The 11,627-nt window shown below is 47.3% G+C and overlaps 1 protein-coding gene across 4 annotated transcripts in view; it reads right to left on the bottom strand.

The window, feature by feature from the left end:
- LOC100747946 (serine/threonine-protein kinase BRSK2) overlaps positions 1-11,621 on the bottom strand; it is a 25,412-nt gene extending 13,791 nt beyond the window's left edge. For 3 of the 4 annotated variants that reach the window (XR_004462732.1, XM_033323839.1, XM_033323840.1), the window contains exons 1-8: positions 11,226-11,325; positions 3,662-3,842; positions 3,182-3,322; positions 2,198-2,348; positions 1,709-1,924; positions 1,295-1,494; positions 823-1,053; positions 4-184 (exon numbers count right to left, since the gene is read on the bottom strand). Coding sequence is in view for 3 of the 4 variants with exons in the window: in XM_033323839.1 (XP_033179730.1) it covers positions 4-184; positions 823-1,053; positions 1,295-1,494; positions 1,709-1,924; positions 2,198-2,348; positions 3,182-3,322; positions 3,662-3,842; positions 11,226-11,325 (1,401 nt within the window). In the remaining variant the exon portion in view is untranslated. Of the gene's footprint in view, positions 1-3; positions 185-822; positions 1,054-1,294; positions 1,495-1,708; positions 1,925-2,197; positions 2,349-3,181; positions 3,323-3,661; positions 3,843-11,225 lie in introns of all 4 variants that reach the window. The other variant, XM_033323838.1, reaches the window with a different exon arrangement.
- Positions 11,622-11,627: the final 6 nt, after the last annotated feature.

Here is an 11,627-nt window from a genome sequence, read left to right on the forward strand (position 1 = left end):
CGACAGCCGATGAGGACTCATCGTCTGGCCTAGATGCGAGGTCGGTGGTGCTCTGTGAGGACTTAGCAATCCTGCGACAGCGTTCGAGCCGTGCAACGGCGAACTACCTGGCGTCGATGCGTGCGAATGCGACGCGTGTGTGTGGCATCCCGTACTTGGCGAACGACGCGCATGATGCCTAGTGCTGGAAAAAAAGAAAAGAATGTTTTGTCAGTCTAATTCGCGACAGGTTTGAGCACGTTTGAGACAAAGATCGTGACCAGAGATAGACAGATGACTCGAGCGACCGCTAAAGGGTATTTGTTGCAACAACGTTGGCATTAGACGGGATTATAGCGACAAGTGGTATTAGCGTCGGTCCTGATCCGCCCTTGAACGATCTGGCGCAAGCGTCTAGACTTTAGAGAACGATATTCGGGATATTTGGAAGCCGCGACTCGGACCAGATTGTGCGTTGTTTCGCGAGTTTGGCGTTCCATCGATTCGTTCACGAAATCGGTTCGTCGCAGGATGCTCGAGACACGATTCTAATCGAACGAAAGCTAATCGTGCGAACGAAGCTCGCACGTGACACGTCACGAGGGGAGAAAGCAAAGAGAACGGAAGAAAGGTACCTAAAGGGAATACACGTGAAATCGTACACGCGATGCATTCGCGTCGGGAGACCAATCGCTGTGGTCACGCGATCGTGAACTTCGACGAAGCCCGGAGATAGTAATTCGCGAAACGATCGAGCGTGTCGCCTAGCCTAGCAGCTTTTCACACAGTGGTCGATCCGATTCGTGATACGCGACAGGAACGATCGTTTTCTATTCTACTTACCTCGACTGCCTTCGAGGCGTTAAAGGAGAACCGTGACTGATTTCGCCGAGATTCAGGGCCGTGCTACCGTTTACTCGACACGTGTCCACTCGCTTTCTCGGTGGATCCGCTTCCAATTGTCCAGCGGATCCTCTCATGCCTCCTCTCATTACTTCCAACTCGTCCTCGCACGCTGGTCTTCTCCGTTTTCGCTCCAACAGTAGAAAATAGATCACCTTCTCCGTGTTATGGCTGCACCGAGAAAACCGTAGAACGTTAAAAACGACTGAAACTGTTCGGAGAATACGTACAGAAAATTGAGATTTAGATTCTTTAGCGATTGACAACTTTTTATTTGTCAACGCTCAATAGGAAGATATCTCCATTGATTTTTAGAGAAACGCGCGGCAATGGGACCAAGAAATCGAATGGGGACAACTAATTTCGAGGCAAATTGCTAACTTTGTCTTTTCGTTCATGCCACCACGCTTACTTCGGGCTGAGGAGTTCTTGAATCAGTTTGTCCCGTTCCTTGAAGCAACCTAAGCTCGCGATCGCTTGCAATACGTCCGGGTCGATCGCCTCCACGGACGGAATAACGTGCGTCTGCACCACGTCCATCATCGACAGCTCTAATTCTAACTCGCCTTTGCCCGCCGCCGTCACCCACACGTGCCTGTTTATCTCCGCCAGCTGAGGAAATTCGAAATTAGGATCCGTTGCCTGCCGCACCATTTCTCTCGAATTTAGCCCGTTAAACGTGGGCGCCGAGTAGTCGGCTTGTTTTGTGACAGTTGCATGATCGATGCAACCGATGGACCCTTCTTTCCACTTGGAATCCTTTTCGACCAATCGGACCAACCGTTTAACGGACCAACAACGAGATATTAAAGCGAAACTAACTTACCGTTAGTCTCTTGTCCGGATCGACTTCGATCATCCCCTTCAGCAGATTCTGACATTCGGGCGGCACGAAGTGCGGTATGTAGAACACGCCTCGTTTCACTTTTTCTAATAATTTTCTTAAGTTGTCGTCGTCGAAGGGCAACGCACCTACCAGAAGCGCGTAAAGTATCACCCCGCACGACCAAACGTCTGCCTTCCTTCCGTCGTATTTCTCACCCTGCAAACGCGCAATTATTCCGTGTTTTTCCCCCCTTTTAATTAAATTCCCGACAAACGGGAACTCGGCTAACGATAAAATAGTAGTAACTCGTCTCGATGGTTTTGTCGGCGGGCGGCAAAAGGGAAACGCAAGAAAGCAGAATGTGTATTTTAAAAGACCGTGATTACCGTTTCGTTATCAATCTTTTCCTCCTTTTCTACGGCTAACGACAGAATTATTAAAGTTAGGCAGGCGAAGCGAATACTCGCGCAGGCTAGAGACGAAACTTACTCGAATCACTTCGGGACAGGCGTAATGAGGAGAACCGCAGCTGGTTTCCAGCATGGAGCCGGCAGGTTGCAACGACGCCATTCCGAAATCCGCTATCTTGATATTATTCTTCTCGTCCAACAACAAATTTTCAGGCTTCAAGTCTCTGTGACTGAAAAGGAGAAACCCGCGACCCGGTTATATCGAGTGGTACGCTCCACGCGATACCAATTATTAGGTTGTCCGTAAAGTGTCTTTCTTTCAAACATGTTTTTTACAACAGTGCACCCTCTTACAAACGTGAAACCAAGTCTGTGAAATATCGCGGTGTTTATCTCGATAGTATAGTATAGTACGTAATTCGACAAAATAATATAAACCAATAAACGTTGTGCGTCTATTATTTCCTCATAAAACGAAGGAAACTTTTCGGACAAGCCAATACTACAGCGTTAGGGCGGCTACAGAAGCGGGTTTTCCCAAATAACTCGACTACAGTCGGTCGAGTCGACTAGTCGAGTCAATTTTTCCGTTCACGTACAGCGACTTACTAGAATTTCTAGCCGATGAAGTCGTCCGTGGCCGCCCTTACCCTAAATGGTGGCCCGGTTTAAGGTCACGTAATTTAAATGTCCGATCGATCGAAACCGATGTTATACGGTGTTCCTGCGAGAAATTAGGTCCGTTTCTAGATTTATTCGATCGTGGTAGGTATCCCCGATGTTATCTAGAACTTGGGGGACCCTTCTAGTCTGAATAAAACTCTGTTATCGAGTCGTCGTTACATACGAAATTAATGGAGAGAAATTTCGCATCGTCCTTCGAACGATATGGTTTTTGCGTCGAACCAACTGACCAAGATTTCTTTGGATACGCTTTGGCGACAGATTTACCAAGTGTTTTTCGCTTGCGTATTTCCACGAAATATCTCTCTTCGACCCGATTCTTTTCAAAGCAACGTTTTTATATATTCGAGAATATAGAAGAGAATTTCACATTACTCACCAAATACTATGACTATGACAAAAATCTAAAGCAGAAATGATTTGTCGAAAAAATCTCCTCGCTTCCTTCGGCGTTAGTCTACCCTTTTTCACTAAATAGTCGAAAAGCTCCCCGCCCGAAACGTGTTCCAGAACAAGATATCTGAAACGAACAAGCGCAATTTCAGTGCTGGTACACTCCGACTTTTCCGAGCGTGTATTCTCTTCTCTGCCACCGTGAGTAATAGGTCCCGTGAGTAAAACACTTTTGTCTAGTCCGTAGATTTTCCTGTTTTCCCACTCACTCACTCTCTCTCTCTCTCTCTCTCTCTCTTGTTCTCTGAGTTTGTCCGAGTCACCGAATACTCTCTTTTTCAAACGGCCGAATTAAAGTTCAACGACTTGTGCAGCTTGATGAATCTCGGGCGGGTCTCGGTTTTTCCTCGACTCGCTCAAAGCGGAAAAATTCGCGGAAAAATTCAGTCTCTTTCTAGGTACTCACAGATATTTCTTGTTCTCGTATACGTCAGAGAGGCCGAGCACGTGCGGATGATCGATCAGTTTCATAATCGCGATCTCCCGTTCCACCTTCATCAGCACCGACTCTGACAATTTTTCCCTGTTGATGATCTTGATCGCCACCTTCTTGCCCAACACACAGTGGACCCCGAGTTTGACCAATCCTGAAGCAAACGTGTTCGCGATTAGCTGTTTCCTTAATTCGACCGATACGCTTTCGTCGACGATCGTTTTCGGAAGAAACTAAAACTTGAATTCTGTTTCGGATTCTGTCTCGGATGGCGCGACGCCGCGTCGCGTTGCGTCGTTGCTTCGGAACGTCGTATCACTGCGAACGAAGTAGCCCGGCTCGAGTGGTACAGTCGTTTTTAGTCGGACAATCTCGCGAGAGAAAATCTGAAAAGCTGCTGAGTAGGGTCGCGGCAAGTAGAGCTCCTTGTGCAAAGAGTGGCTCGTTGTATTCGGCCTGGATCAGCGCGATCGTCCTTCTTTGTCCGTTTCGCCTTTTTTTTCTTGCTCGACGAATTTTTTGGGAAGCGAAAAAAACGATCGGCTCGATGTTAGCCGTTTGTTCCGTTAGTCGCATCTACTTTGTTCGTTTTAGTCGCCGTTGAACGCGGCTTTCTCTCGATCCGCGTTGTATCGCCAGAGCAAAAGGCAATTCATACCGGTGACGTTGTGTCGCCATTGAGTCTACTGCTCTTTTAAAGCTACGAGCAAGTTCGTAAAACACGTTCCGTACGACAATAACAGTGGAAAAATGGATACGATGTACGACGCGTGACGTATTTTTTTCGAGATTCGAGTCAGTGTTCGAGAACCTTCTGCATGATCCTATGTGTGCACACTTTCCTATCTCGGTAAGCAAACAGAGAGGTTTCAGCCGAGTGGTTTCCAGTTGCTTCCATTTGCTAAATCACGGAAAGTTTTCCAGCGAGGACTTTGCGTCGAGCCTGGCTTACGTTACGCGCCATAATTCGATTGGTAATTTCGCTAATTTCACACGCACGCCAGCCAAGCGCTTTGAACGCGAGAAACGCGACCACGAGATTGGAAATCGTAGAGCAACGCAACGACTGTGATTCTTTGCTGGAAGTTGAATTACGGAGTTTAAGAGCGGCAGGGGGAAAAAGTAGTTAAAATCGTGACAAAGAAGAACGGAATAGGATACGCTTTTGTCGTTGTCAACTTTAATCGAAAACATACATTTTGTGCTTCGAGTAAATCGAATGACAAGTTTAAATTGGATCGCGAGCATTCTCCGCGCGGAAACGCGCAAACTTAAACGATTCGACGTATTTAGGGTAAATTCTGGAATATTTCCGTTCTGCCGCCAACGGACGATCGACTCGTGCTTATCGTTCCAAGCGTGCAACATCGTGTCGTGCCGCGCCACTGCTCTGTCATCGTGCAACGATAACGTCGTTGAAGAGGTTACTTTTCTTTCTACGATTGCAATTCTGCCGTCTTTTGCTTCGTTGTTTCCGTGAGACCCTCTCGTCCAATTATTTCGCCACGATAAGTAGTCGACTGCGGGCGAAGGGTTGTACGGTGAACGGCAGTTTCGAATCGAGTAATCGCGAAAGCTACGCCGAAGATGTACACGGACGACGACGAGACGTTTGGAGCGGAAATCTGGCCGGGTAGCTAAACGTTTGAAACGTTTCGACCACCGCAACCCTACTCCAAATATCAAACGACAGCCCATGGACCGGTTTACGGGGCTCGTAATTAATTCGCGAATGCACCCTCGTTCGTGAAATTACTTTTCAGCCTAAAGATACCGATACGGACACTCGTCAGCAGAGTGAAGCACACGTTTTCCAAACTTGATCTCTGTTCTTCGTTGTATCCGCGCGCGCTCCACTGGTCAAAAGCGTTTACGAGCTTTCCATGATTACGCGGAGAGTCTGTAAGAAGGAGAGCGTCGGATTATTCGACTGCCGTTAACGTTAACGAATCGCTCCAACGTTTTAGAACGGAAGGCAACTTTGACGTTGGCGAAATCGAATTGCAAATCAGCTATGATTTATTGGGAAATTATTGGGAAGCTGAATACGTGGAAACGAGCTGTTCGTACGGCCAAGAATTACGGCTCTAGGGCGTAGGTATTTGCGACGACAAGGAAAATGAAAGATAGACGGAGAAAGGGAAAATATGATGGAACAGATAGGAGGGAATAACGCGGAAAGGAAGATTTATAGGACCAGCTAAATTGGCTTAAACCGTCTCCGAAGACCACAGCGACGCGATGTCTTTATCCGTTTAAAAGCAGCCGGCTGTAGGCTCCTCCCTCCTTTTGTTCTTTAAGTAGAAGGGCAAAAAAAAAAAAAAGAAAAAAAGAAAAGAAAGAAAACGATGCAAAGAAGCGTCGGCGACGGCTTAGAAGAATCGAACGACCTTCGTCAATTAATTAATCGAATGGCCTTTCTGCGAGTCCGCTTTTACGATTTTCCTGCTGATTATAATTCCTCTTCCAATTTATCGAGCATTTCATAACGCTCCAGACGATTTTTCTTTGTCCCTATTAAACACGACCTATCCTCGTTACGGCCACACATTCGACGCTAACGAATCGGAATTTTGTATCGAACCGGATGACGGAAAAATTGTTGGCGATCGACGCGCTCCAATCAGCCATCGTTTCGTATCGCGTTTCATTGCGAACGGGCAACGGAAGAAGGTCGCCGGTACGTTTCGAACAGCGCGTTTAAGCGATCGCAACCGCGATCCACGTGTCGGTAAATCGGATGAAAATTTGGCGAGGGACGTGGACTGGTCGCGCTCGCCAACAAATCGACGAGAATTGCATTAGCGTCGCTATAGGGCGTTAAAGTGCACTTTCCCTAACGACTTGCATCACGCACGATTTACCGACATCGATGCCAGCCATTTTCCCTCGTGGAAATCAATCTCTCCGAAATTTACATTTCGACCGTTTTGTAACGCAATTGGTGCCGTACCTACGACACGCAACTGTCGATAACGCGTCGCTGTTTCCTCGATATTCTTACGGTGCACGAGTGTACGTTGCGTCGACGATAATTCGATAACGCGATGACGATGGGAACATTGTACGCATCGTCGATCTCTCGTTCTTCGATCTTTACGTTGCTCTCGCGATAAAACGCGATAAACGGGAGGCTGCGATACCAGCGCGTTTTCACCTCAAGGTCGTTCTATTTTCTAGCCGCTTCATTATCGAGTGTCTAGCTGATGGAATATTTAAATATCGGCTAGTAATTGCGCTACGATATTTTAAATATAGTCCTCGCGTAGGCAAATGCGCGCGTACACGAAGCTAAGTACGTATAATCGGCCGTTTTATGGTATAGAGCAGAGAAGCCCTGCTCGTGCCGAGGATACGTCGGGGACGACGACGAGTCGATCCGAGCCTACATCCGTCAAGGTACTGTTCGCGACTAATTCGTCGAATCTGTGTCAGACCATCCGTGTTCACTTTCCATGCTGGTTATCAGTCTGGTAATCTTGTATCGCTGCTTATCGTCGAGTCTTTTCTCGTTTCGATGCAACGAAAATTGCAAATCTAGCGTGGCGTCAAATCTCTAATCTGATCCACAGAGTTGTCAATCAACGTCGATTCAAAATGAAGAACAAAACGCGCGGCGAGTTTTCCTTTCGATGGTTCAAAGGTATAAACGAAATAAATAAAGCTGGCGGATACGCGGACGATATGCACGAGCGAAAGACAAAGCGTCTACGAAGCGTCAAATATGGTCGCGAGATTCTCGAAACGAGAATTTATTTTAAACGCTATCGTCGACGATTCGCTCGGCCGATGACCCACGACGCAACACGCAAATGTATTTACCGGCATCCCCTTTTCGTATTCGACAGGACCGCGTTCGCCAACCAAATCGAATTATATCTCGATGTTTCGCGGATTGCACGCTTCATCGAATTCTCTTGAGTTCGCCAATGCACGAACGTCCGCCGTGCGTCTGTCACGGCTTTATCGGCAAATTATTATCAACCCAGGCGTATATTAATTCCAAAGGACTTCTTCGTTACTTCCCTTCTGCGAAATAACGCGTTCGATGAACGAGAATCCGCGACACAACGAACAAGAGCGCGCGATCCTTTGCTCGAGGACGAATTTCGCATTCGATGGAAGCTGATCGTCAAATCTCTACTCTGTTCTTTTCGCCTTGGCATCATTCCGGCTTGTCGTTGTTGTCCGAATAGTTCAAGGTTTGCGCGTATAAGTACAACGCGTAGGTAAATTATCGCGTGGGACGATTTCGCGAGGAAGAAAGACAAGCGGATTCCGCAGTAGTCCAATTTTCCGGTTTACCTTGTTCCAACGCGACGTGACGTGGCTATTTGATGATCGAAACGCGCGATCTCTCAAGGATATTTGGCAAGCAAATCAGGTTAAATCGTCCCTATGGGAAGCAGTTGGCTGCTTGGCAGATTTAATAACGTTTCTTTCTCATTTCCTCTTTGCGCGATACGAATTCGCCTCTGCAATTCGTTTAATAGCAGCCAACACTTTGCAACTTTGAAAGAAGCACCGTTTGCTACAATTTTATAATTTTAACCGCGTGATATTCGGTCGCCCTCGCTCGTCTAATTCTCCGGCGTCGACCGCGAAACGGACGCTTTCCCCGTCTGTTCTAACCGCCGAATAATTTTTATTTTCAACCGTTTGCTATTCGAATTCCGTTTAATTCGGACCAATAAATCGACGAGAGTGGCCGGCCCGATCGTAAAAAGAAGACGATGAAAGTTGACACGAGTACGAGGAAGAATTTGTTTTGCCGCATAACGTTCGATCGCATCGATTTGTCGCGTCACGCCCTGCGAGCTCTCGAACTCGTTCATCTTGAAGCGCGGTCTCTGGACTCGAAAGTTTCTTACACGACACGGGCTAACTATAGCAATAACGACAACGGTAACCTTCGCTCGCGGGACGTCTTCATCGATTGTCGCGGTGTATCGCGTGCACGCGTACCTGTGCTTCGACCACAAACGAAAATTGCCATTCGGTACGCGACTCGCAATTTCATTAGATTCCACTTTACTTCGTCTCTCGTGGAATTCCGTTTCTGGATACAGAATCCGCCAGGATATCAGCACTGGAACTACCACGCCGGTCAGAACGACTGGGTTTACAATTTTATTTGAAAATTTCTACTTCGTGTTACGTTTTTTCCCGTCATGATGTAATGACTTTTGCAACGATAACCAAAGAAACGATATAACGAATTTTATTTTTCCTTTTTCCTCTTTGCTTCTATTCAAAATCAAAGCAATTTTGTGGTTACTTATACCAATGCCAGTGAAAATGACTGGCACTTGTCAAAGTGTAAGAGGGTCCTTCAATCTGTTTACCGAAGCCGAATTAACCAGTTGCCTCGTTTCCTACGACTTCCCACGCGTTTTTCAAATTTCTGCCGCGTACCGTTCAATACGACGCTGTCAATTACGAGGAAAGTTCCGGATCGATCACGATGCCGACGCTGGAACCACCACACCAGTGAAAATAACTGGTTTTACGATTTTATAAACGTGCCAAGCCTTCGTTTAGGGATTATGGTCCCGGATCGGTTGATAATATCAAAAATGTACTGCACAGCGTGGAATTTCTTTTGTAAGAGAGTAACAAATGTACAAATATTCGATAGAGTATTTTTCAAAGATCGGTCGTTTTTGCTGCTTTTGGTAGATATAGCTTCTAGCGTTAGTTGGCAGCGTGGGAGTGTGCCGTGTCGCGTGATGTAAATCCCCGCGAAACAGCACGATTTTCTACTCGAACGAAGTTCGTGCTCGTGCGTTTGGTCGCAATAGAAATCGTCGTTCGACGCGAAGTCGAGTCGAGTAGAGACGAAGTCGGAGCAAGAACAGAGTCTGAAGCGCGCTTTGTAACATTATCGTTCACTCTCGCGGGGGTGACGCACGCTTCTCCATCGAAACCTGTTCCTGGTTGTCCTCTCCTCTGTTCGTTGTACGACGTAGCCGCAAAGAATCACGTTGAACGGTCGCGTTTCTCGCGAAACCACTACCTTAGCTCCTTTGTAACTTCGTCATGAAACGTAATCGGCTTTAATCGGTAAAACATGACGAGTTCGCGTTTTCTCAAAGTCCTGGCTTTGTCTTCGTTCCGTACAGGCCGATACAAGGTTTCCATAAGCAAAATTACGCGAGAGAAGAAAAGACGACGTCCGTTTCAAAGCTGAATCTTCGTTTAACTCGCCAACTACCGACGCGGAATTCCGTATTGGGTCTCGTTCTCAATTCAGTTTGCCCGTTTTTGCAGCACTTCCGTACGTGATTCTCTAGCCGAGTAATCCAATATTTTCAATTCTAGCAATCACTTTCTTGAGAAAATATATAGAAATAGAGATGGACATTGTTTTACGTTATTTCTCGATAGATCACGGATAGGAATAAATCGCACAGTTGTAACATAGTCTCGCTTGAAACGAATACAGTGATTTTTACGTATGCCACGTTGGAAAATATCGCACTGAGTCAGGATAATCTGGTCGCGGTCGTCCGAGGGTTAATCGGTCAACCTGATTACTGTGTAGCACGACGATTGTTTCAACGATTGTCTCGACGGGCTTTTGTTTACGCGGCCGAGTTCACAGAAACAGTCGCCGGCTCGTAGCACGGAAAACTGTATACGCGGCGAATGAAAAGCGCATTCTTCTTCCTCAGGGAACCCGTTTCTTCGCGATTCTGGTCGCTTTGGGGGTAACGCAACGCGTTAAAAGACGCCACGTTAAAAGCGCTCGCGGCAACCCGTCCAAGAGGTGGGGTAGCTCCATCCTCCTCTCTCTTTCCGATCCAGAATCGTTCTTTAACCGTGTAACGAAATTCGTTTCCTATGCAACCCGGTTATATCTTCCACGGAACGCGATTATGCCGCTGGATACTCTGTGGAAAACCAGAGGCACGTCCTTGGACCGTGGACGATCGAACGAAGCGTAACAAGCAGCCCCGAAGATCCTTTCTCCTTCGAATCGATCGATGTACCGACCGAAAAGGAAAGCTACGAGATCGTCAATGGAAGTCACGTAATCAGCCGGTAAATTATCGTTTCGTGAAAAGTTAATAGCGCGCGTTAGCTATATTTCGTAACGTAAATAGAACGAGAGGGGTCGTACGAATTTCGTCGAAGGCTCGATGCGACTGCGTGCTATGATATCTCGCGTGACCGACGTTGCATCACGTTGGGGGTGATACAACAATGTGCAAACCGAAACACGCATCGAGCTCTATTTATACCGTAGCCATGCGGTTTACTAAAGTAACAACCTATAGATTCCGACATAACGGTTAATTCGAATTTATTCGTCCAAAGACTGTCTCTCGTTCCAAGACGAGTGTAGCTTAAGAGGAAAAGTCGTTCGTCTCGTCTCGAGACATTGTTCTTCCCGTAAACTCGTCGATGCGGATTCTTGGCGTCAAAGATCGAAAAGAGTCTCGATCGGACGAGCGTGGAAGCTTCGCAAACAACGTATCGTACGAGTCGTGAGATCTTTGAGGTAGAAAATGCGCGAGGGATCCGCTGCACTTACCTGTCTGGCCTTTTCCCAAGGTCTTCTCCAGTCGATAAGGACCAACGTACTGATGGGTCTCCTGGGTGTTGGACCCGACGGGGCTCTCCTTGCCCTGCATCGTCGAGCCACCTTCCTCCTGGTCCGCCAGGTTGGCTAGATTATCCTAGAAACCCTGGCTTGCCGGTAACGAACCTCCTGCAAACTTCCTTTTACCACCCACCCAGCCAGAGTATCGGCCTCTTCCGCTCCTTTCTTTCCCTCTTTCGCTTCCTCCTTTCGCTCCGTTCCTCCTTTCTCCGCTAGACTCTCCTCCGGTTTTTCTTCCTACGATTGGTCCTCTCTGTTTCGCGTGCTGCCCGTCCTCGCAGGATCACTCCGTGACGGAGCGGTGTTTCGTGTCCGCGATAATCCACGGCATGG

This window comes from Bombus impatiens, unplaced genomic scaffold (assembly GCF_000188095.3).
Source record: "Bombus impatiens unplaced genomic scaffold, BIMP_2.2 scf_1275, whole genome shotgun sequence".
Taxonomy (NCBI): Eukaryota; Metazoa; Arthropoda; class Insecta; order Hymenoptera; family Apidae; genus Bombus; species Bombus impatiens.